The sequence below is a fragment of the Vidua macroura genome, chromosome 4 (assembly GCF_024509145.1).
Source record: "Vidua macroura isolate BioBank_ID:100142 chromosome 4, ASM2450914v1, whole genome shotgun sequence".
In the NCBI taxonomy this organism is placed as follows: Eukaryota; Metazoa; Chordata; class Aves; order Passeriformes; family Viduidae; genus Vidua; species Vidua macroura.
Genome location: NC_071574.1, coordinates 13,569,910 through 13,595,558, shown reverse-complemented (window position 1 = coordinate 13,595,558; position 25,649 = coordinate 13,569,910). Strand labels below are relative to the sequence as shown.

Below are 25,649 nucleotides of genomic sequence, written 5' to 3'. Positions count from 1 at the left end.
TCTTACATGTTCTGTCCAGGACAGGAAATGAGATACTACAGCTGCAGAGTTGTTCCCAAACTGGCAAATAAAAAGTGATTTTGTGTACAACCACATGGTCTGCATTTACTACACAAGATGTACCCCTGATGCAGTTAAAGGCAGCACAGCTATGTCAGAGCTGTAAAAAGTTATGTAAAATGTTTCTTCTGCTGTGATCAGCTTTTACCAGTGAAAAGATAAAAAAACCTCATTGTAGGAATTGCTCTGAGACTGCCATGTTTCACGATAATTTTGTAAATATAATGTTTTGGATAGATCTTCTTCTTGGTATTCTGAAGTTTCATTTAGTACAAAGGTCAGTATTCTAATATTGTAATACTGTGTTTTCATACCTGTATGCAGCAATCTTTATGTTTCAGTTTTGGAAGGGCATTCTGGCAAACCTGGCTGCTGGCAGAGCAGCAGGAGCCAGATCCACTGAGCTCAGCTCAGTTGGTCAGAGCGCGGTGCTCGTACTGGGGGAGGCAGTGAAACCTCTACAGTGGCAGTGCCAGGTTTACCTGATGGGCCTTAGGTGTTACATTTACTTCATTCTAGAGGCAGACCAATGCACAATAGTATTAGAATCCTTTTCTGTTACTTAAAAATTTACCAATGTGCAATTTACAAGCATAAAAGTAATAAGAAATGCACAATCTTTAAAGAAGAGGGTGAAGTAAAGTGAAAGAAAATTCTCTGGAAGTAGTGCTGAAGCACAACTCTCAGTTTTGCATTTGTTTAGATTCCATAGGGAAAAGTTTTAACTGAATTTTGACAACTTCGGGTGCAGAAACAAGGGGAGTTTGGATTGGTGTTATGGGGTGTCATTTAAAGAATTAGTGACCATCCCTGTTCTGTATCAAGAATATCAGCTGAAGATTTTCTCAACTGGAGATGATTTCTGGGTAGTTTTATGTCTCTAGATACCTTTCATTCATTCAAATAGGTAAAATTAATTTCCTGAAAAGCGTGTCTGGAAGGCTTTGCAGTACAGAGAGAAATCTCTGCTGTCTCTGGGGCTGTTGGCTTTCCTGATTTGCCTGCAATGGACAACTTAACTCTGGTTCTCTATCCCCGGACCTGGCTGCTTTGCTTCATCTGTTGCTCCCTGTGCCTTGTACTTGGGCTGAATTAATAATTTTGTGATGCCTTTGGTATAAGAAGGTGTACAGTTTGGATTTCTTCCTTCACAGGTTGGTTTCTTGCCTGCCATGTTTTCACCTGTAGAGAATCCCAAGAGCTGGAAAACAAATTTAAAATCTACACATACAATTTTAACTTTTTTAACTTTGTCACACAGATTTTTTAAGTTTTGCTCCACTATAGGGAAAAGCTGAAACAGGTAATGCTTCTCATACATCTGAGCAAGAATGTGTGGGGAGGAAGTGAAAGCATGGCATTTTATAGAAAAAATTCTTTACAGAGAAAGGGCAGGAGAATTTGATCCATAAGGATTCTGCTGGAGGACAGCAGCATTGGAATGGCAGCTGTTTAAGCTGGGAAGTGTTTCAGCAAATAGAAGTCACTACCTGTTTGAATACTCTGTCTTCACCCCTCCAGGTCTCTTACGCTTTGTTAGAAAGAGACAAAGCAATGATCTCCTCTGTTTAAATGTCTCAGCTGGCAGTCAGTGCTGAAAAGCAGGGTGTCTGCATGCATAACAATGTGCATAAATTTGTGTTAGGTGCTGCTGAGCAACAGTTCAAAGAACTGGGGACTGGATTATTAAAATTACAAATACAGATGGATTTCCTGGCCTGTACAGGGATTGGGTAGTTCAGTACAGGGAATTGTTGTGCACTAGGCCTTCAGTTTTTGATGTTATGGACACCACTAAGGTAGCTTTTACAAACAGAAATTAATACCTTTTAAATCTTTATCATCACATTTATTATGAACTCATGAGGGTGTTAGCAACAGCTTTTCTATTTACAGTTATTTGTGCCTGACAGACTATTACTGAAGAGCCAAGCCATTCTACAGTAGGATTAACAGAACAGAAATTAATCAAAATTACATTTCTTATCTACTGGATTTGATGTGCATTTTATAGAACTTGTACAGGCTTCCACTTCTGTTTTGTAGAATTATATTCAGTTCACAGCTTGGTGAAAGCTTTTGATAGAAAACTAGGACTGGTTTTCCTTTTCCTACTCAGAGCCAGGTATTTGGAGTAGGACAGGTTTATGGGTAGAATCATTTTACTTGGTTGTTCAGTAGCATTTGAAATACATTTAATAATACTAATTCTTGCTGTGAAGGTTATCTTCAAATAAATATTCTTTAAAAAACCATGAAAATGCTCTTGAGAAACCAGGACTTTGTTCCCTGCATCCCTGAGGAAGTTTTGCCACCCAATAACAGGAAGGAGTTGCTAGTTCCAAAGTGCTTTGTTTCAAGGATCTCCTCTCTTGGTAGAGAGGTCAAAATAAAGGAGGTCAAAATAAAATCTGAATAAATGTTGGCATAGAACTTGCTTAGGTCATTTCAGAAAATACCACGGATACTTAAATTCTTACATAATGCCCTGCATACCTCTGGTAATCTGTCCTAAATATCACAAACCTTGAAGCATACCCCATTAGCACTAATGATGTCTTCCTTTCAGAGTAAAGGTGATCTCACTGCTTTCACTGGTGTTCTATGCTTTATCTGAGCAGCAGGCCTGCAGTTCATGCTGGTTTTATTTCAAACTGCCGTGCCTCTTGAGGCTTTACCAAAGAATTGCCTCTGCTTCTGGTCATTAACTTACCACTAGGATAGAGAAGAGTATCAAGATTACTAAAAACACCGATTATAATAATTTAGAGTAAGGTAATGGGTTTACTAGCACAAAATGTGAGAATGAGAGGATATGTACGTGTTATGGGTGTATAAATGTTTTTTGTGAGTGATCCTTGTTTCATTCATGTTGTTCTGAAGGTGCAAATGAAGCTGATTAGTATGATTTTAACAACTTCTCGTCATGCTGCTTATTTTCATCCCAGTGGAGGCCTTTAATTAAATATATCACCTGTTATTTCTCCAGTCAAGACTGTGTTTTCCAGATGGGATAACTTTCTGAAACAACAAGCCTACTACAGTTGCTGCTTTCAGCAAAACTGGTTTCTGTCAGCTAAACAGCAACAACTATTATCAAATAGCCTCTCATTTGCATATATTCATGTTGATCCAAAATAAAATAAGCTAAATGCTTTTTAGCTATGTTAGGACACTTATTTGTATTGATCATATGAGCATATATTTCATATGTGTGTATCAGTGGCCTGAATTAGACAAAATTGTCTTTCTGCCATTATGGAGGACGTAGAACCTTACTTGACACTGCAAGTGGATTTGATTTCAGATGTAGCTGAAATCTTCATCTACATCAGGGTTAAATCTTCAATTAAAAAAAAAAAAAAAAGTATCTTCTCCCCAATATAATTTGACATAATGAGAGGGATTTGGATTTGTCTTGCTCTCAAAAAAAAAGTGTGCATGTTTTTTGCTAGTGAAAAAAAAAAAACAGTGCTGGTTCCTAATACAGCCCTTAGTATGTTTAGAGGACTCTATTGATCACTAATGAACTACAATCTACTTGGTATAAAACTATTTCACTCATACTAAAGAAGGAAAAAAATGACCTGTGCAAGTTTTAACAGCATTGAAAGAATTCAGAGCACCCTTAGGACAGGAGTGACCTCATTTAATTCCTAAGCCTTCTACTTGCCCAGTAGAGCTTAAAAAAAGCATCAGAAGAAGGATCACAGCTTTTCTAAATTTAGCCATTGGTACCAGCTAACAGAGCGTGACACCAGATAAATATTTAATGGTCAGAAGATCCTCCTTTGGAGTGATCCATTAGGAGAAAAGTTTCTTAGTGTTCTTTACTACAGAAAGACCAAAGAATCCAAGAAAATACTTACTTGCCTCTTGTTTGAAATTCTCAATGTTTCCATTTTGTTGATACAACATTGAAAAAGGCTTTTACCTGGCTGGCAGCATTTTAAGCCAAAACACAGACCAAAAATATAAAGAGCCAAGCATATAGAGGCCTAGAACACTTAGTACAGTATTTCTTGAGAAAATTTAAAATGGCTCAGGATCCTTCTCCGTACAGAGGATAAATCTTAGCATGTACATAAATGAGAAAACTTTTATTTCTGAGGTAGTAATTTTCAAGAGGGAAAGACCAAACCTTGTGGAGTACTGGCAACTTAGGATCCAAAAGAAGCATGTGGGAGGCATTTAAATGTCTCTGGCTTCAAAGAAATTAAGCCCAGCAGTGTTCGTAAAATTCCACCCCAGCCATTAAGTTTGACATGAAACCCTTGGCTTGTGGCATTTGTACAAATTTTTTTTTTTTTTTTTTTTTGAGCTGCTGAAATACCAGATGTGATCCACGGGCCAAGAACTGGAAAGACTGGGGCAACCTTAGTCCCAAGATTGCTACAGGGGCAGTCCATGATGAGAAGGGGGCTGTGCTCAGGTAAGTCTGTGGCTTATCTGGCTGGAGTGAGTTTTGTTCATACTCAAGAGGCTGGGCATCAGCGTGACACTAAAGTACACAGACGACTTTTAGGAAATGCCTCCAAGATTTTGGCTTACCCTGCTTGTAGTCTCATCTCTGGACAAAGCAAATAAAAAGTCCACTGGCACTTTCTGGTGGCTATCAGGAATGTTTGCACAAGTCTGCTTCCGAGAGCACCTTCAAATCAACTGGCTTGGGTTGCACAACCACACAGGAGCATTTGCATTTAATCTCTTTGCCCCCCAGGTTTCTATTCAGTGGGGAGTCAGCCTCAAGTGCTGCTGCCAATACCTTGAACCGCTGTTTTCCTAACGGGGTGGAAAGAGCAGAGCAGGCATTGGAGTTGGTGGATCCGCCTCCCTGGCTACTGTAGATGGGACTGGACCTGGTTTGCCTTTCTGATCCTCATGCTAGCAAGTAATTAAAGCAAGCATCCTAGCAAGAAATTAAGGCAGGTAGAGTAGTTGTGTTACAAACAATTCTGTGTATCAGTGGTTTCTTTTGCCTCTGGAGGTTTTAGAGGAAAAGAACATGTTTTTAATTAGGAATATTCTGGTTGTTTAGTAGACCATTGAGACCATGACAAATGGGAGAGATAATCCAGCCTCTTGACAGGGATGTTAAACTAGTTTAGTCGTTTTGTGCTTATTTTTAATCTCTCCAGTGGAACAAAACTGTGCAGTGCAGTGTCACGAGCTGTGTCACAAAGACGTCACATTGCTGTGTGAGACAGAGCGTCATTTTTAGAAGCAAATAAGTACTTGGGGAACTTTTCCAGCCTGTAGATTTGTTTTGTGGAGTTTCAATCCACAAATACCCGATACCCATAAAACGCGGGGTAAGTAGAGATACTTGGGGTTCGGGTTGACTTTTTTCCCCCAGGGGAAGAAAACAGACAAGGCTGTTTCTGGAAATACAGACGGCCCAAGCCCAGCTGGGACGGCTCTTTCATAGGTGCTGGCAATGGGCAGAAGGAAGGACTAGAAGGAAATTCTCTGCCCGTCCCTGGTACCCGGAGGCACCGAGAGCCATGCCCAGCTCTGTGTCTGGTGGCCTGAGCCTAACTGGGCTTCCATCGCAGGGCTCTCCCTGCGCCTCGGCCCTCTGCGGCTCTGCCGGTGCCATCCGCTCCAGGAGCGGGGGCTGCCCCTCCTCACGGCAGCTCCGTGGCGGCTCACTCCAAACACGGCCGAGCCAGTGGCCCCGACAGCCGCTCTGCACTAATTGCTCCGGATTGTTATAATCTCATTAACTCGGCCCGTGTGGCACCAACAGCCCCGGGCGGCCGCGCTCCGCGGACCCTTTAAGGCGGCCGGGGCGGTCCCTGCGCAGCGCTGACGCTCTGTCGCTCTGGGCGGCGCCGCTCCCTCCCCGTTCGCCCGCATCCCTCCCGTTCCAGATCCTTCTGGAAGGGCAGCGCCGCCCGAGCCCTGCCGGAAAGAGCCGAGGAGGCGCCGGGGCCGGGCGGGCTCCCCGCCGGCGGCGCCTGCGCACGGCGGGCCCGCTGCCGGTTGGTGCCGGCGCTCCGCAGTGGGGGAGCGGCGGGCGCGGAGCCGCGGCCGGTCCCAGCCCCAGTGCCAGCCCCAGGCGCGCAGAGCACCGGGCGCAGCCATGTCTGTGGTCGGCATCGACCTCGGCTTCCTCAACTGCTACATCGGCGTGGCGCGGAGCGGCGGCATCGAGACCATCGCCAACGAGTACAGCGACCGCTGCACCCCGTGAGTACCGGCGCGCCCGGGCCCCGCCCGCCGGGGGCTGCCCCGCGCGTCCCCCCGCCGGATCCCGGCCCGGCCCGGCCCCTGGGCGGCTGTGCCGGCCGAGCCGGGAGGCGGCGGAGTGCCCCTTCCCGGGAATGCGTGTGCCGGGAAGCACTCGCGTGTGCGGCTGTGCGTCCCGGCTCCCGGCGGTGCCGGCGTGTCCTTGAAATCCCGCGCTGTGCCGCCGGAGGAGCCGCGCGGCTGCACGGGCTCGGGGCGATGCGCTCCTCGCAGGGCGCTGCTTTCGGGCAGCAGAGATCCCCTGGAGTGCCCGTGTCTGCCTGGCTCCGGAGTGGCTGCCAGGGCTGGGAGCGTTCCCATTAACATTTACGCGAGTGGTGGCGAGACTGGCGAGGAGGAGGAGGAGTAGGTTGATTCAGCAGGGAAGCGGCGCGATGAGTTCCTTTTCTTTAAACCTGTTCCTGCTTGCAGCGCATCTGCTGGCCCAGGAATACCGAGGTCTGGCGAGGGGGGGGGGGCACTGGGCAACGTCCGTGATGATGGGAGACGCAAGAGTAGGTGGAGATACTGCTCCTCTGTTTCTATGGGATACGTCTCGGATTTTTAAGAGTTCCATCTGTGCATAATTTTGAAGGAGGATTCAGGAATTCGTGTAATACTCGTAAAAATCGGGGGTTGGATGGTGCTTCTCTTTTTACAAAGGGACTTGTAGCCAACAGAGAAAGATGTTTCTGCTGTGCGAGACTGTAGTAACTTCAGCACTGCTTCCCTGGTCTCGGAGAAATGTAGGTTTGCTTTCTAAAAAGTTGATATTTAAAATGCAAAGAAGGTGATTGCTGAAGAGCATGTCGTCTGTTTTGATGGGAATACACTTGAAAATTGTTTTTATTGTTAGAAAAATATGCTTCTCATATTAATTCTCGAGAAGTAATTCTCCTTGTGCACTAGATATGCAGTGAGAACTGAAATTCTCTGGCCTTTCAAATGCAAAGTATCCCATGAAATTGTTGCCCAGAGAATCCTCAGGCAGCTGCAGTTTCTTTCCCCCTTGTGATGAAGAGCATTTCCGTTTTTTAGTTATTTTTGGAGTGTGTTGTTTGCAGGTAGGCTTACCTGCATTTGCTATTTTTCACACTAATGTCTGATTAACTGTACTTCCAAGATACTTGCAAAGTGATTATGAAAGAGGTTCGGGTTAGCAATTACAGCATCTGGAGTGCACATACACTTAAAGACAGTACCTGTCACACTTGAAGTGACATTTTCACTGACCTTTTCTGTCTCAAAATGTGGCAATACAGGAGACGTTGAGGAACATCTTTTCTAGTGTTACTGTCTTGAGAGAAATCAAACAAAGGTAAATAGAAATGTAACTGGCTCATTACTGTTATGTAAGTTTCTCATAGTGGCTAAATCTTTATTTCAAGTGGGATTTGAGTGATACAGACAGATCTAAGTCTTCAATCATCAGAACTTTCCTTATTGCACATTGTACAATTTACACAGTAAATTAACATATGTGAATGTTCCTGTGGAGGTGCTCACATCGTGCAGGTACTTGAGTTAGCTATTAGTTAATACATTCTGTGATCCAGTGCTTGGGATTGTCAGTGTTAGTACAACCATGTGTATCATCCTAGAAGCTTTAGCATAAGCACTTTACAAAGAAGGGAAAAAGATCCTGCCAGTAAGCCATGCATTTCAGTAGAACTTGGATATTTCCTGGCTTTTGGCCCTCCATCTCTTTGAAAACTGAACCTTGACTTTTCCTGAACTGGGAACTTCAGCAGGGCTGTTGAGTACATTCCCAGTGCTTCTGGCACGTTAAACTCGTGGCAAATGGCCCTTTCAGATGCTCTGCCTCACACCACTGTGGTTTTTTGGGAAAACAAGACAGTTGCTGATAGCTCATGACTTACTTCACACCAGGTGTGATTAATGTGATCACATGCTGTAATTAAGATGATGTAATAAGGAATCTTGGAAACGACTGAATTTTTTGAAGCCAAGGAGGACACGTTTATTTTCTTGGCATCTCTGCTTCCCAACAGCAGGAGGGAAAAGCCATCCATCCCCCTGTGCTGGAAGTAACTGAAATAACCCATGGCAGGACCTGTGCTGGCTCTGAGCTGGTTCTGCATGGGGTAATGTGCAGGTTGGGCTGTCTGTGAGCAGAAGCAGATTCCTGCACTGAAAAGGTGTGATGCAATAGCATTCGTTTGTAAATCATTTGCTTGCCATGGAAATTACTCGTTTATCTGATTTCCCCTAATTATCACAAGGTGTAATTGGGAAACTGTAGCGTTGTGACGTTAAAAATTGTAAAAGTTGTTCGTGAAAGCTGAACTGCCTATTTGAAAATGTAGGGAAATGCCTTGTGTGTTTGCAGCAGTTAAATCTGGAGAAGGTTTTGGATGTAACAGAGAAGAGGTTGCTAGAAAATACTGCCAAATTGCAGTGCCCTCAGTGATGGAGAGGAAGCAGGAATCAGTTTGCTCGAGTGACCTTTATGCATTCATTAAACAATTGCATTTGAGCTGTGTGAAATCTCGGCTTCTCTGTTACTCCTGAATGGTCGTGGCCAGATCGGTTGCCTTTTGGGGCAGAGTTGTATTTCAAGTCTGTGATGCAAAGGTGCGGTGTTAGTAACTTCCAGAATAGAAAAGAACATTTCCAAAGGCAGTGCTCAGAGGCCAGATGGTGGCTGGGGCCTGAAGGCAGCCTTTGCTGATCCAGGGGGATGTTCTTGGTAGCCAAGAAGCTGCAGGGAGCTGTGGATTACAGCAGAGCTTCCCGAGCCCTGCGTGCCTGGGAGCTGTCCCCTTTGTGCCTGTTCGCGGCATGGACCTGGGAGTCCTCGTTGTGGAAGCACTTCACGGCTCGTTCAGCTCCCGTGGTTTGTGGGTGTTTTAATTGTTGTTTTAGGATTGTTGCTAAGGGCTCTTGGAGTGTGAATGTGGCCCTGTGAGACTCAAGGGTTGTTGAGTCGAGAGAAGATGGCTGGTAAAGTTCAGGGGTTTGAATGAAATCTCACAGGCTTCTTAGGTTTTAACCTGTGACCCAGAAGTAACTATCAGTGCCTTTCCTTCGTGATAAGATTTGTGGAACGTTTCAGCTTTTACAGAATTCTTTACATGCAATTAAAATGGCAACAGTTGCAGTTGCTTGCTGTTTCTAAATTAATTCACAAAGAACAAAATAATTAGAATTCCACTTCAGGTTCTGGTGCTTCCTGCAGTAATGCTGTTATTTAACACATCGATGTTCTGCTGCTTGAATTTTTGTGGGTGTTCTAAAGTACCACAAAAATATTTAATGATGTTTTCTTTTAAAGCTGAATTTTAATTTTTTTTTTTTTTTTTTTAACTTAGAGCATGTATATCTTTAGGATCCAAGACCCGAGCCATCGGGAATGCAGCAAAGAGCCAGGTAAATGGATCAAAACCTTTTTTGACTGATAAAGAAGTTCATCTTGGAGAAGATTGTCCTGCAGTAGTTTCTTTTATAGCTTAAATATTGTGTTCACTGGGGTTGGTTTGTTTTGGTTCTTTCTTTGGTTAAAAGCCTGTCCTGAAAATAACTAGGTTGAAACACTCATAAGAGGATAGGTGTGGGGAGGCTTTACATCCAGATGGGATGTGAATTAAAGGAGAACTTTAAAGGAAGGGAAATGTGTTAATTTGTTGAAGGTTCATTTAAGGTTAATGTAGGTAATGACTTCATTAGTTCCTGCAGACAGCCACTGCAACAATATAGGATCTTAAATATTTCACGCTGTATCAGAAAGCTCTTCTAAAATAAAAGGTATAGTGAAAATTGATGGCAGCAAGTTAAATAGATATTAAGACAGAAGTACCTATGAATTTTTCCATTAGGGGCCATAGATTAAAAAGTAGATGATTCTTTCACTCTCCTCACACTTTGCTTTTCAGTGAATGTGTGGGGCTTGACACAGTTCAGCGTGCATTAAGCCCAACATGAAAAATTCCTTTCTGCACAGTCCTCTATGTCAGAATGTCACGGGTAATGAAAATGTCTTTGCCACAGATTGTCACAAACGTAAAAAATGCAGTACATGGCTTCAAAAAACTGCATGGAAGAGCATTTGAAGATCCTTACATCCAAGCTGAGAGGGCCAAACTTCCCTATGAACTTCAGAAGATGCCAAATGGCTCCGTAGGAGTAAAGGTGAGAGCTTTGGTTGGAATCTCTCTGGTGGTAGAAATGAGCACTCGCCCTTGTCACTTAACTTTCTCTGTGGTCACTTACATTTTCCTTTAGAAAGCTAAATACATTCCTGTGTCTCTGAATAAGTCTGTACTTTCTCAAAAACGTCCATTGAGGTTTCTCATCAATCATATTAGTTTTCCATAGTCACATTAGCTTTTCATTTGGCCTTACTAGATTTATCTTCAAATCTGTATAATTACAGTGTGAGATTATTAGGTCCAAATCTGTATAATTACAGTGTGAGATTATTAGTTCCCATCAGACATGCAGAAGTCAAGTGCTAGGAAAACAACATAATGCTCTGAATATGAAATTTGAACAAGTTATCTTTAATTTGCTTCCAAACTAAATGGCAGGAGTGCTTGGGATTGCTGGAGAGATGATAGCTTGTTAGGAATTCAGGACACAGAATCTCCCAGGGAGGCTGAAGATTCAACCACATTTCCTGAGCAGGGCAGGATTGTTGGAATTGCCTGGTTTACACCTTCCCGGCCTCCTGTTGCAGGAAGCAAATGTTCCTTGGGCTTGCTCCAAAACTTGTATTTTTAGCCTGTGTAATAGCACAATGTGATCCTACATATATTATGCTCTTTTTTTGCTGTTTTTTTTCTTTAATTTAAAATACACGAGCAGCAGAAATACTGTAGCATTGTGAATAGTCCCTTGAGATAACTGAGGTTTTAAGCTTCCCAAAAAAAAAAAAAAACAAAACAAACTAAACTGTTGAAGATTTGTTGTAGGGAGCACAGATCAATAGACAGGGTGTCTAGACTTGTGTCTAGAGCCCGGTGTTCAGTGGGTCTCAATGCTCAACATCACAAATAATGCCCAAGCTGCAAATCTTGAGAGCAAAGTTGAGATGATTGATTGCAGAATTCCAATTCTCTGTTCCAGGTGAGGTACCTGGATGAAGAGAGACTGTTTGCAGTGGAACAGATCACAGGAATGCTGCTGGCCAAGCTGAAGGAGACTTCGGAAAGTGCTTTGAAGAAACCAGTGGCCGACTGTGTGATTTCAGTAAGTTGTGATATATTTATTGCAATCCATAGGCAGCTTTATGCAAGCTAGGACCATTTGTACCATGGTGCAGTAAGAGGTACAAGTAGTGGATAGACAGAAGTCATGTTCCCAAAAATGGGCCTTTGTTGCAGGTTTTCCAAATGAGAATACTTCTTGAAACATGTGTGAGGAGCTGAAAAGGTTGTTAAATCAAGAGTATATTTTCAGAAAGGACACAGTGCTTAAGCTGATGCAGTCTGTCTCCAAGGACTACAGACAGTATTTCTGATTACTGTAGTTCTTGTTACAAATGGGAGCTGTCCTAGGTGTAAGCATATCCTCCTTGCTTCCAAAGAGCCTTCCTAAATTCTCGTTAAGTTTCTTTCTTGCTGTGTGGGTGAACCCTGTTGTAGTGCAGTTGAGAGTCACATGAACTTAGGGATCTGTGGGTCATGCTGATAATTTGACACACCCAAACCACTTGGCTTTATTTGAAAAAGTAGTTTTATTTTGTTGGATATGAAGTCCTGTGTGTGCTTTTCACATGGTCTTTGTTTACTGGCCCTGGTGGGAAGTTTGGGCATGAAGGATTGCAGTTATCCCTTCTCTGTCAGGCAGAGCCATGGGAGCTGGAAAGCTGTGTACTTGAGCTGTTAGAAATCTGCTTTGATCTTTTTTCTTTGCTTCCTTACACTGGGAGAATACCTCCCACACACCCAGGGATCCTTGGCAATGCCCCACGGTGGTAGCCAACAAAACACACAACAAAATGGAGCTGTGCGTCTGCTGAAGAGGTGCCAGCTGATTGCAGCCAGATCCTAAATGGGCTCTGATGGTGCTGTGGCTATTTTTGGTGGCACCAAACCTTGTAGCACACTGTCAGCTGGCACTGTGGTGGCAGTGATAGCTGGAAAAGGGAAAGAGGTTCAAGCTGGATTCATTCCAGCTTCGCTGCAGTGCTTCTGCCATTGACTTACTGTGGGGCTGTGTGTGAATATTTGTTGGGTTGACTTTGTCCTGCACAAATGTTTCCAGGAACTGGTGATGATTTTAAGATGAAAGACTCATTCAAACAGTCTGAGAAAGCATTTTCAGGATTTTTTGTGTGTTAAAATCTGCTTTATTTAAAACAACCCTGGATGCAACTTCATTTTTGTCATATTGTGAATTTTTAATTAAAATATGCACTAAAATGAATTAGCTAGCTGTTTTATTCAGACAGCCTTATTAATTTGAGGTTAGTTTATAACAGTTTTTTGTGGCAATGACATTTATAGGATAGCTTGATGGACAAGTCTGACCACTCTAAATTAAAAAATGTGTATCCTATAATATCCAATGTCATTTTTGGAAACAGGTCCCTAGTTTCTTCACTGATGCTGAAAGAAGGTCTGTAATGGCAGCTGCACAGATTGCAGGATTAAATTGTCTGAAGCTGATGAATGAAACTACAGCAGGTAAAGGGCTGGGACTTTTTTTTTGTCCTTTGAGGCCGTTCAGGCTGTTGAATGTGAGGGTGATGACACCCTGCTCTTACACAATTGGGAGCTTGGGAGAGTGCTGTCCAGGCTAGTACTGCCCATTCCAGTTTGGGAACTGGAAACACAGCACTGGGGTAGTGTGCAGCACTTGAGAGGCAGCATGAGAGCTGGGGTTTGCTCACCTGAGCACAGTCACACTTGGGAATGGCTTTGGAAATAAACCTGGGATCTCTAAAGTTGTGGCAGTCCTGTCAGCTGTAGCAATGGCACAACTGTTTCTATAAAGTAATTTACTCCCCTCTTCTGGTTTTCATGAATTCTAAGGTAGAGCAGAGAAATACGTAACACTTCATGGGGACTAAAGTTGGAGCTGCTTAATTCAGTAATTTTTATTTTTCTTGATTCTCTTTGTTTTTAGAAAGTCCAAAAAAGCTTTCCAAATGAGTGCTGGTAGTGAAAGCTTAGATTTATGTAAACTAGTGTTCCAAAACATTTCCTTTATTTCTTGGGCATGTTTGAATTTTTCAAAGCTAAGGCATTTCAAGGGAGAGGTGTAGGCTTGAGTCTTAATCTGTGCAGTTTCATGAATTGCAGTGTTAATTTGGCTACAAGCAGAATTGAAAAACAGAGAGAGTCTTTATTAGTGCTAAACCTTCACTTGACATCTTTCTCTCTTGTTAGTGAAAAATGTGTTTTCAACATGATTTTGATTTTTAATAAGAGTTATGAAGGTCTTTAGAAAGGGTGAGCATGGGCAGTGTCTGTCTCTTGGTGGTGCTTTTAATGCATGGTCTGCAGCTGTGTGTGCCTTCCCCTTACCTTCCATGGGTTACTGTTTTCCAGTTGCATTAGCCTATGGAATATACAAGCAAGATCTGCCAGCCTTGGAAGAAAAGCCAAGAAATGTGGTCTTTGTAGATATGGGGCATTCTGCATATCAGGTTTCCATCTGTGCTTTTAACAAGGGAAAACTGAAGGTAATCTTTTAAGTTGTATATTAGAAGCCTGAAGTATTTAAAACTCAAAATACTGCTCTGTGGAAAGATTAGGTTTTTTTAAAAAATAAACATCTATAGAAAATATTTTTAAATGTGGAATACAAAACCTTTCTGTTACATTTTGGCTGTTTTGGTTACATCAAGTCAGTTTTTGTAAAATGTAGAAGTGTAGCATCCTAAAGTGTGTTTTGGAACATGCTTGATAATTAAGGACACTGCGCTGTTTTTGTGTCATATTCCTGAAATATTTACATATTCAGGGAGCCTCTTAAATGTTGTATTTGTGCAAGTGACTCACTCATGGGAGATTCTTGAGCTGTCTTGAGATGCTCTGAAATGTTGGGGTTTTTTTTTGGTGCCATCCATGACAGTTCAAAGTCTAAATCCAGTGGGATGTGAAGCAAAGCTGAAAAGTCTTTGCTTCCTGGTTTGGAGTCTTCTTTGTCTGTGACCTACTAAAAGCTGAATGTTTTGTGAGCCTGTTTCTGGTAGCCAAATGCCATCTGAAGCCGTGTGGAAGGTGATGATGGCACTTGTTGCTGTGTTGAGTAAATGACACAGCACAAACCTTGTCTAATAACTTCTGATCTTGTTCTTTGACTTCTGCCAGGTCTTGGCCACTACCTTTGACCCTTTCGTAGGTGGCAGGAATTTTGATGAGGCTTTGGTAGATTACTTCTCTGAAGAATTTAGGACAAAATACAAACTGAATGTAAAAGAGAATCCCCGAGCACTGCTGCGATTGTATCAGGAATGTGAGAAGCTCAAGAAGCTGATGAGTGCAAACGCGTCTGACCTTCCCCTCAATATCGAGTGCTTCATGAATGACCTGGATGTCTCCAGTAAGATGAACAGGTACTGGGTGTTGTTCCCACTGAGGGGCAGGGGGTTGTGTCTCTGAGCAGCCTGGTAACACCAAGCACTCTCCCTGCCCTGCAGAGCTCAATTCGAGCAGCTGTGTGCTGCCCTTCTGGCCAGAGTGGAGCCTCCTCTAAGAGCAGCCATGGATCAAGCCAGTAAGTAGAAGTTACTTGAGGTACTGCTAGTAATCCAGTAATTCCTGATCTCTTTAATGATTATCTTTTCAATGTATTTTTGTATTTATTAGAATTGCAAAGCTAAATACTGAAAAGTTAAATGTAAGTTCCATTCATATGCTTGCCATGAATGCATGATCCCATTCCCGCCTCATTTAGTGCACATGCTACTCTGCAACCTTGGTTATTGACCCTCATTCACCCTGTGTCATGGAAAAGGTTGGCACTCTGAATTTATTAAAAAAACACCAAACAACCAAACCAAAATGATTATGGTAAAATATATTGTTCATAACTGCAACCTTCTGGCCAGCCTGTTCCATGTGGTACTTACATGTCCTCACTGACCTGGTAATTTGGCAGTATATTCTTAAATTGAATTGCCTAAAGCATGTGCCAGTAACAAAGTTTTTTTGGGTTGTTTTTTTTTTTTGTTGGGTTGGGTTTTTTTGTTTGTTTGTTTTGTTGTTTTTTTTTTTTTTTGCCTAATGTAGTGTAAAGGAGAAAATTAGACTTCAACAGGAAAGGTCTTACCCCCAATTCCAGCACCTTCAACTAAAAGTGAAGAATTCTGCTGATATCGTGACTTGGCTTGATAGCAAATACAGGAATTAAAAACCTGAGTAACTGCTGAGCAGAGCTGTTCAAGGACTGGCAATTGTTTGAGATTACTTCATACACATATCCTGATTCCAGAATTAAAAAGTTAACCTTCAAACACAGTGTGCTATTTTTTAGATCTATTGGCTTGAAAGGTTTTATTTTCTCTTTTGGCAAGCAAAATTAAGCCAGACATAACATGAGATCTATTTGGGTTTCATTTTGTTGGTTTTGTTTGGGAGAGGTGAGATATTGTCCAGTAGTGCAGAGGACCCAATTTTACCTTTCTGAGTTCATGCACAGCAAAAGGGGGATGCACATGGACAATGCACTTTAAAGAACAGCTGTTCTCATTGATGCTTGGCTTCTGCATTTCCCAGGTTTATGCAACTAGAAAACTTTGTAGCCTACAGGAGGGACAAAGAGTTTTAAAGATCTTGTCAGCCCTGAATACATTCAGTGCTTGTTCCAGTGTCTAGATAATAGAACTTTTATCTCTTTTTTTTCTTCCTTTTTTGTCCAATGATAGCTTTCTGATACCTTGATGTTAACTTTAAGGGCATGTACTCTCTTTTCTAGAACTTCAGCGTGAAGATATCTACAGTATAGAAATAGTAGGTGGGGCTACTAGAATTCCAGCAGTGAAGGAACAGATCTCTAACTTTTTCTGTAAAGAGATAAGCACCACGCTAAATGCTGATGAAGCTGTTGCAAGAGGCTGTGCCTTGCAGGTATAGTTCCTGAAATAAAACTTTAGTATTGCTTCTTTAACATAATGTACTAATGAAATATAACTAACCACAAGCAAAAGGTACTGCAGCTGTAACAAGATGCAGAGTCTTACTTGTTCTTGCACTAATTGGTGGCAGTGACCGTGTCAGAAATGATTCTGTTACATTCATTAATTTGCTGCTGTGTCATGTGAGAAGGATGGGCTTGTTAAAAAGACCTGTTAAATTCTGCTGTTCCACTTCTGTGTAGTCAGTTGGAGCCTTTGCTGGGTATCTTTACTGAAAATCACTGAGGGAATAACATCTCTTTAGTTAAGTCTTTCAGTTCAATTAACTCTAGGAAGTTTCTGTTTAAAAAAATGTCTGTGATAAGCAGGACCTCCATATGACCTATATGATGAGTATTAATTCTTGCACTTGCTATTTATTTGACTACATGGATATAATAAATTTTTGGTCTTTTTTCTTTCCTAGTGTGCAATTCTTTCTCCAGCTTTTAAAGTGCGTGAGTTTTCCATCACAGATGTTGTTCCTTACTCTGTAACACTGAGATGGAAATCATCCTATGAAGAAGGAACAGGGTAAGTTGTACAGTGCCTACAAAACAGTGTGTGTTTGGATATAAAGAAAAATGCTGACATTTTAATTTTCTTTCTTAGCATTTTACCTTTTGGGTTCCAGTTACTGCTTAACATTGAAAATACAATTATTTAAAATGTTGGGGTGAAGTTGCCAAATTTTTAATAAGTGTGACATAAGATGCAGAGTCCAGCTTTGAGACCTAGAGGCCTTCAACCTCCAAATCTTGTTAAAAACTGTTTTAAACTAAATCACTCAGTTGCTTGGTCATCAGGGCTGCTGATTGTTAACATACCTTGACTTTGATTATCCATGAGGTTATGCTCAGAGGTTTAATGTTATCTAATGTTTATTGCTTTAGGGAGTGTGAAGTCTTCAGTAAGAACCATGCTGCTCCATTCTCAAAAGTAATTACCTTCCACAAGAAAGAGCCTTTTGACTTGGAAGCTTATTATACCCATCCACATGAAGTGCCTTATCCTGATTCCAGAATAGGTAAGGACATGGGAATAAAACCCCCATCCCTAACTCCTGTTGATACAGGAAAAAGTGGTTCTCACTTTTTGTAAGATACATTACTTCCATATTTTCTAGCTTACAGAAGAGCTTAGGTTCTTCAGAAAGGCTCAGCACAGGAAGTGTAGTGAGCAAATGATATTGACATCTGTCATGCCATCTTTTGACATGCCTAAAAAAAATTCTGTATTCTTCCTTCTATCTTTAAAGTTTCTGAATGCTTCAAAAGAAGTAGGCACAAAGAGTTCAGTGCTCTATTGTCTGGTTCTTTTAGTCTCTATAAAATTGATTAGGATCTTATGTACCTGCCAGCCTGGATTTTTTCAAAGAAATTGGATCAAAGGACCTGTTGCCTGTCTGGGCAGATAACTTGTCTCATGCTATCTGTCATGTCTCATTCTGTTAATCTGAGAACGTAAAATATAGGTGTTTCCTCAGTTTAAGCATCTTTAGTAGAGTCTAACAAATTAGATGGCATAAATAAGTTTCCTCTTAGCTAATGCTACCTTACTTGCAGTTATTAGTACACTCCTCGGGGTCTTTAATTCATTTTATTCACTGATTTATGAATCGGGTACAAAGTTGCTGCTACCTGTTTGGCTGTCTATGCAAGAAGTCTGTGGTCCTGAGGAAGAAACATTCTCCTTTACATATGGACATCATCTACACTTCAATTTTCAGCAAGTTGCAAAATAAAGTATCAACCCCACTGCTTTCAGAAACCTTGCTAAGCACTGTTCATTTTCCAAAAAGTGTAGTGCAGCCTATGTTATCAAATTTAAGCAGAATATTTTATCTCTGTTAACGTTTTGTTTTTCAGTGTGAAGTTTGAGTTACGTGGACAAAAGAAACCATTTGAGATGAATCAGAGTAGTTTCTCTAGTGTGGTGGTTACAGAAGGCAACAGAGAAGTAGAACACCTAGTAAAGTACTGCCTTTTTTTATGAAATACAGATAAAGGAAAAACATCTTACTAATTATCAGTGAGCTGATAATAATGGGGGAACCAGCTTCTGGTTTATTTACCTGCGGTTTACATTGTAGGATTGTCAGCTAAGTAGAAAGTTTCCAAATAATTTCAGTTACAACGTGAAGTTGCTGTTTAAATTAATACCCTTAAAGGAATGTGTGTGGGTCTTTTTTCCCCTCTTTCTCTACATTTTGGGACAAAATTAAAGCCACCTCTGTTGTTTCCAAGGGCGTTTCACTATTCAGAACGTTGGTCCCCAGCACGACGGCGACAACTCCAAGGTGAAGGTGAAAGTGCGCGTCAACATCCACGGGCTGTTCAGCGTGGCCAGCGCGTCCATCATAGAGAAGCAGAGCGTCGAGGGGGATCACAATGACACCCCCATGGACACCGAGTCAGCAAGTAAGAACCAAGGCAGAGATGAGGAGCTGGTATGTAAAGCTTGTAAACATCTTCACTGTCATTGTGGCAACAGAGCCTGTAATTGCAGGGTAAATGGCCGTGTTTGGCTTCTGACAGTTATGCTTCTCCACCCTTAAATTACTTCTTTGGTTATGTAACACATTTCTTCTTGTCTATTGCTTAAGTGTGGCACTAAGAACAAAGAATGGAAAAATGGATTCTAAAAGAATAGTTTTTTCATTGTTTTTATAATCTCTCTCCTAGTCTTAGCATTATCTAGTGTCACTAGCAAAAGGCAGAGTATTTAATGAGATCTGTTGGCAAATTAAATCTAAAGGTATTTATTGCCTCACAAAGTATGTTTTCAATGAGTGGAAAATAGATGGTATTTCTTTATACCTGGAAAACTGCACTGCTTCCTGAAAGTAGCTCCCAGTGACATGCAGCTGTGCCCCCTTGCAGTGCAGAGTTGAGGACTGGGTGCCAGGGAACGCTTTGGAGCTGGAAACAGCAACACCAGCGCTGACCCCATCAGCCTTTCTCCTAGGATTTGGCCTTGGCTTCTCCCACCTTAGCTGGATATTCTGCAGGAATTCAAACAAATGGTTACACAACTAGCATAACATAATTGGTATAAGCAACTTCTTAAACACTACACTGCTTTCCAGGAATGTGGGCATATTTGAAATGCTGAGCATGGTGCAGTTCCTTGTGGACAAGTGCTCCATATACGATGTTGGTAATCAAGTCAGCAGAGGTTGGAAGTGCTGGAGCTGGCATTTAGTGTAAGAGGCATGTGGAACTTACTGGGAGTGTGCTGAATTCAGTGTGAGAGTAGCTGCTTCCATGCTCAGGCTTTCCATTTGTAGCACTTCACTCATCTAACACATCTTCTGTTTCACGATGGTGCTTGTCAGCAATTACCTTTCAGTATTGAGGATGATCCTCTCGACTCTGAGGAGGAGGTTTGTCTTGTCTGTGTGTCCCGTTATCCCCTCTCTAGCTATTTCCTGTAGGCAAAGCAGTTCCTTCCAGTTGTTGGCTTTTCTGTGTGAACAGTAAGAACAGCAAGTGAGGATTTAGATACTACTTTTTTCCTACTCTCATGTGACAAAACTTTAAATTTGGTCGAAGTAGTCTTCTTGTTTTCCACTTTAAACTGCAACATAGGCACCTGTGCTAGAGTTTGAAATCCTTAAACAATTGTTCTTATTATGTTGCAGAAATAGTAGTAAATGATTCTACATGCGTATGTAGTTTGTGAATCCAGAAATACAAATTCTTTGTAATGGAGGCAATCTTGGACCTTTCAGACCTTAGCTACAGCTTGTTGGTTATTAATGTTCTGGATCTCTGAGTATTAGAATGATCCTGAAAATATCAGGCTTACCCATTACTATGTCATTAAAAGTGTTTTTGAGTGATGACATGAAGCTGTATTACTTAAACCAAGTGATCTGCACTAGTAATTTAACAATCAGATTGTTAAATTTAGAATAAGGCATAAGTGATAAACTTACTGAAAAATGTAAGTGAGGCTCTCTTTATTTTGGGTGGCAAGGAGGGACAATAGTTGCTCTTGTACTCCCAAGAGGGTACCACTACAGAAGCTAATTTTTATTGATTTCACAGACAGATGGAGGTAATAATTGCAGTGATTAAATGACTTCTGCTTTGGGTTGCAAACCTTAAAATTTAGGTCAAAAGTGATAGGAGGTCACAAGTTCTGGCTGTTCCATAGAGAATCCATTGTTGTTTCCTGTGTTGGTCGTGTGTTGCTAGAATGTTCTTTGATTTCATGTTACATGTATTTGTTTCTAATTTAAAGGGAGTATTCACAAGATTTAGTGTAATTATGTAATGGGGACAGACAGCAACATCAAGTAGCAGAGTAGAATCTTCATCTAATTTGAAAGATATAGCTAGAAATACTACATCAAAACACCTGTTTAAACATGGTGAAGTATAAATTTTTAAGATTGATTGTGAAGCTCATAATGTTGTCTGTGATTCACTGTAATTGATATCAGTCCTAAATCTTACAGCAAACTTTTGCATTCAGTTATGTAACTCTCTGCAGGATAAAATGCAGGTTGATCAAGAAGAAGGTGTGCAGAAAAGTCAAGCTGAACAACAGAACCAAGCAGATGAGGAAACTGAAAATGCTGGAACTGAAACAAAGGTTTGTATTCAGTATTGATAGGATATTTTTTGCCCAGTATTCTTACACTTAAAGTGATTTGCTAGTTGGAAAACATGGGACTGTGTTTAGAGGGACAGCTGTATTGAAATGGATAAGTAAGGAATCCTACCATAGCACTTTAATTTTCAGCATAGCATGATTAAGACTTTGAAGTAGGTTTCTGCTGTTTAACCTGGTTTTTGGTTCCAAACTAAGGCAATAGTGATTTTGAATACAGAAGAATAATTGGGTGCTTAATTTACATAAGATTAATTTGTTGCCGTCTTAACTAGTTTAATTTGTCTCTCTTTTTTGAGCATAAACATAGTAATAAAATCCTGGAAGTTTCTTAGTAGTGTCACTCTTTTCATAGGCTACTTCTGGAGAAAAGCAAGATCATCCCTCCCAGCCAAAGGCTAAAACAAAAGTGAAGAGTATTGACCTCCCTATACAGGCAAGCCTCTGTAGGCAGCTGGGACAAGATCTGATCAATTCCTATATAGAAAATGAGGTAAGCAGTATAAAGAGGTGACTACTCAAATTAATGTCTCTGGAAATAAGAGATAAATAATTCTAATTTAGAATTCTTTAGGAAGTTGCCCGTAATTGTAACGGGTTTTGTTGTGGTTTGGGTTTTTGGTGAAATTACTCAATTTCTCTGGATTAAACTTAGACCGTTCTGGTTGTGCTTGTAGTGATGACTTACACAGAGGTAAACGTTTTTATCAGTAATTGTGAATTATCAGGCCTTTGCCACGTTCTCTGGTACAGTTTCAAGAGTAGTCACTAAGCTTAACACTTAAAAATGCTTTCAGTTTTCAGTGTGCCTTTCTCCACCCTAGGGGAAGATGATGATGCAAGACAAACTTGAGAAGGAGCGAAATGATGCTAAGAATGCTGTTGAAGAATATGTGTATGAATTCAGAGACAAGCTGTGTGGAGCCTTTGAGAAATTTATCACTGAAGAAGTAAGACTTGCTTATGTTCAATTGCTGGGAGAAGTTCCTTTGAATTTAAAAATTTTGAGTGTGAGTTCTGTGGAGGCTGCAGGGGTCTCTTGGACTAGTTTTGGAATAGGAGATGGCTTGACTTCCCAGCAGTGAAGCTGAAGTTAATGCTTCCACCAGGCATTTTACTTGCAGAGTTCTTTACTGCCTGAGAAGCTCCTCAGTGGCAAGGAAGGAGTGGGGATGCAGGCAGAAAGTAAAAACCCTATGGTCAGCATAGGAAAGTAGGACAGCTCACCACAAGCTTCTGAATGGCATGAATGGGTAGGAATTAGAAGGAAATAAACAGATAATATGGAACACTCTTGAGAGGTGCATGGACTGTCTTAAATAGCCTCAGGGCTGATTTTAGAACTGGTAAAATTCACCTGCAAATCACACGAGTAGGGTTGTCATGCCTTTCTCATCCCTGTAAAATTGTGGCTTTGAAGTCTGTTAATTACTGTTTTCCTTCACTCTCACTTTGAATATTTTAAGCTGATGAAGTCCTTTTTTGAGTAGGGTGGATTTGTGCCAGGGAGAAAAGTCTTATTTTGATGTGTTCCCTTCTGACTTGGGAGTGTCCTTAATTTGCTTTGTAGGACTCAAACAAGCTGACCTTGATGTTGGAGGACACAGAAAACTGGCTTTATGAGGATGGAGAGGACCAGCCAAAACAAGTATACATGGATAAGCTTCAGGAATTAAAGGTAAGATTTTAAGTTGTTTTCTAGAAAACTCACTCATATTCAGAACTAGAAGTACATTTTAATGTGAGTTGTGTTCCTAATTTGAAAATGGTTGAAATGAAGCAGACTTGTCACTAATGACAATAGATTTAATTGCTATGGGAATTTTCTGTCAGACTTCTTATAGTCTGAAAGAGGCTTTTGAGTAGTTTGACTGCACTCCTGGGTAATGATAATTACATTCCAGAATATATATTCTGTTTTCCCTGTTCTCAGTGATCTTCTTCAGATGTATAGTAAGACCAATTTCTGGGTCTAATATCCAACAGTAAAGGCTCTGGAGTGCTTTAATAGTAGCTTCCATTGTATAATTTGATTATTAATGACAGACACCACCTAAATGCTTCAGATTTTAAGGATCTAATGGGGAAAACGTGAGTTCTGATGAATAACTACCTACTTCGTTGTAAGTCGAAGTATGTGTCTAGCCCTTGGGTTCCAGCTATTTACTCTCCAGTTACATTTCCTCAAGGGGAGGAATAACTGATGGAAACAGCAGTGTAGATCCAGGCAACTGCCTGGATACCAGTATTCATGAGAAGGAAAAAGCAAACAATGGATAGAATAAGAAGTTTTCAGATTAACTACTTGAAAATTAAAGCATCCATTACAGCCTGACTAGTTTCTGTTCCAAGTGCTCTTCTTAAAGAAAACAGCAAAATACCAAGCCTAGAAAGGACAGTCGCTATTCCTGTGTTGAAACTTCTGCTTTTTTTTTGTTGTTGGACTAAAGCAATATGCAAAGACTTGGCTCTTTGAAGGGGTGAGAAAAGGTGTTAAAGGTGACCTTCCTACCCCTGCTGCATTGTATTCTTAGAGCAGACTAAAGGAAATACGTGTTTTGTAAAGATCTTTGTGCTTTTTATTCCAGAAATTTGGACAGCCTATCCAGGAAAGATGCATGGAACATGAAGAGAGGCCAAAAGTTCTAAATGAACTGGGGAAGAAGATTCAGCTCCTTATGAAAGCCGTAGAAGCATACAAAAATAAGGTAAAGCCAAATTATTTAGCTGTTCAATGATTGTAGGTGTTTTGATTTTGGCCGTAGAGTGTTCTGTGTTTAAACAGATCCTGTAAAGTTACCTCTTACACTGCTTTAGAAGGGCTGTTGTACTTTTGCTCCTGAGAACTTTAAACTTGTTCAGCATTGCTAGCAGAAAGAGCTTCTTCTTGAGAACATAAATCAGAGATTTATGTGTTTTTATGGTGGCTGGTACCACCTGAAATGGATCTCTGAATTTACAGCTGTTACCAGTGTTTCTATAACTTAGAAGAGTAACTGAATTGGGTGAGCAGCATATTTTAATTGGTGATACAAATACCTCTCTCTCCTTAGGATGAAAAATATGACCACCTAGATCCTGCCGAGATGGAGAAAGTTGAAAAATACATTAATGAGGCTATGAATTGGTTGAACAGCAAAATGAATGCCCAGAACAAACTCAGTCTAACTCAGGATCCAGTTGTCAAAGTGGCAGAAATACTAGCAAAATCTAAGGTAAAAACAAATAATTGTACTTGTTGCATTCTCAATCAGTTTTTCCTGAACCAGATTATAGCCTAGATCTGAGCTAGAATTATACATCTGCAGATATTTTAAAGCTATTAAAAGATCTATACAGAGGGGGCAGCAGTTACAGCACTCTTCAGTGCTGCCTCTTGATTTACAAAAGTACCTCTGCACAAGCCTTTTTAAAATACCCTGAGTTACAGCACCAGGTTTCTACAGAATGGGTTGTCACATAGAGGTTTGTAGCAAATCAGAAGCTCCTCAGGTAGTGAGAGGCTTTTTTTGAAGTTTCTAGACTACAGAATAGAGAAGTCTGGTCCTTGAGAATGAAATTCCAGGCCATTAGGGACCAGAAACAAATTAGAGACATTGTAGTTGAGTGCAGTTGCTGTGCCACCAAATGACCTTGCTGTCTCACTTGTGTCACAACTAGGAATTGGATAGCTTCTGTAATCCCATTCTGTCCAAGCCCAAGCCGAAGATAGAACCTCCCAGTGACGGGCAGGCCAAAGCTAACGGGGAGCACAACGGGCCAGTGAATGGACAGAGCGCTGCTGAAACAAAATCTGAACCAGCCAAGGACAACCCTCAGCAGACCAAACCCCCCGGAGAAATGGAAGTGGACTAAATCTTGCATTTCTTTTACTTCATTAAAATAGTGCAAGTAACCACAGGGTCCATTCTTTTTGTCTGGTACACACCTCAGATGTTCAGTTATTCTTAGCCAAACTTCTGTCATTTGTTGCTGAGTAGTTTTGAAAGTGTTTTATATTAAGTACACCTCTGATGTTCATTTCCACTGATGCTGCTTATGTGGAGCTTTAGCCAAATGTAGATTGTATAAGTCAGTTGAAGCTTTCCCAATATATTTTATATCAAACATACAGAATTGATATATAAATGGCAACAATCTACCTTATTTAAAGCTTTTATTGTGGATAAACCTCAGCTCCTTTATTCAGGAAAGGATACTGTATTGCACTACTGATGCTCAAGTGTAGATCTAATCGCATCTTTATTTTGGAAAAATATTGGAATCGAAGTGGCAAAACCTGTCACTTGAAGCACTGACCTTTTCTAGTTATTGTATTGTTATAATTTAAATATTAAAATAGAGGTTAGTTGGCATACCAGTCCATCTTGTTGATGTACCATGAGAATTGTACGGTCTTTTTCATAGGAACTGAATACGAGCTTAAGCATTTTTTGGATCCCCATACCACTGCCAGTCTTCATTGCAAACTGCTCCAGCACTGTGGCTCTGCTGTGCGCTGGAATCCCTGGTCTCTGCACATTGCTGTACATACCCTACTGAGCTTAGGACAGGGTGATGCTGGTGAGAACAGGATGAAAGGGGAGAACATTCAAGGCCTGCTGCATAGCTTTCCCTTGAAAATGTCTTATTGCACATGGAACTATTTCCACCT

General features: G+C 41.1%; 1 protein-coding gene and 1 long non-coding RNA gene across 2 annotated transcripts; one reads left to right on the top strand and one right to left on the bottom strand.

Moving 5' to 3' along the window:
• Positions 1–6,033: 6,033 nt before the first annotated feature.
• HSPA4L (heat shock protein family A (Hsp70) member 4 like) lies at positions 6,034–25,360 on the top strand. The gene is made up of 19 exons (XM_053975185.1): positions 6,034–6,252; positions 9,624–9,681; positions 10,300–10,440; positions 11,377–11,499; positions 12,839–12,938; positions 13,806–13,939; positions 14,571–14,815; positions 14,900–14,976; positions 16,177–16,328; positions 16,803–16,909; positions 17,269–17,402; positions 18,622–18,824; positions 20,876–20,977; positions 21,351–21,488; positions 21,820–21,945; positions 22,566–22,673; positions 23,584–23,703; positions 24,049–24,210; positions 24,656–25,360. The coding sequence occupies exons 1-19, from the start codon at positions 6,146–6,148 to the stop codon at positions 24,848–24,850; spliced, it is 2,532 nt and encodes an 843-aa protein (XP_053831160.1). The 5' UTR covers positions 6,034–6,145; the 3' UTR covers positions 24,851–25,360.
• LOC128806018 (uncharacterized) lies at positions 18,831–20,842 on the bottom strand. Its single transcript, XR_008436686.1, has 3 exons — positions 19,720–20,842; positions 19,195–19,379; positions 18,831–18,987 (listed from the first exon to the last, which is right to left on the bottom strand). It is a non-coding gene; the product is annotated as an uncharacterized LOC128806018 (long non-coding RNA).
• Positions 25,361–25,649: the final 289 nt, after the last annotated feature.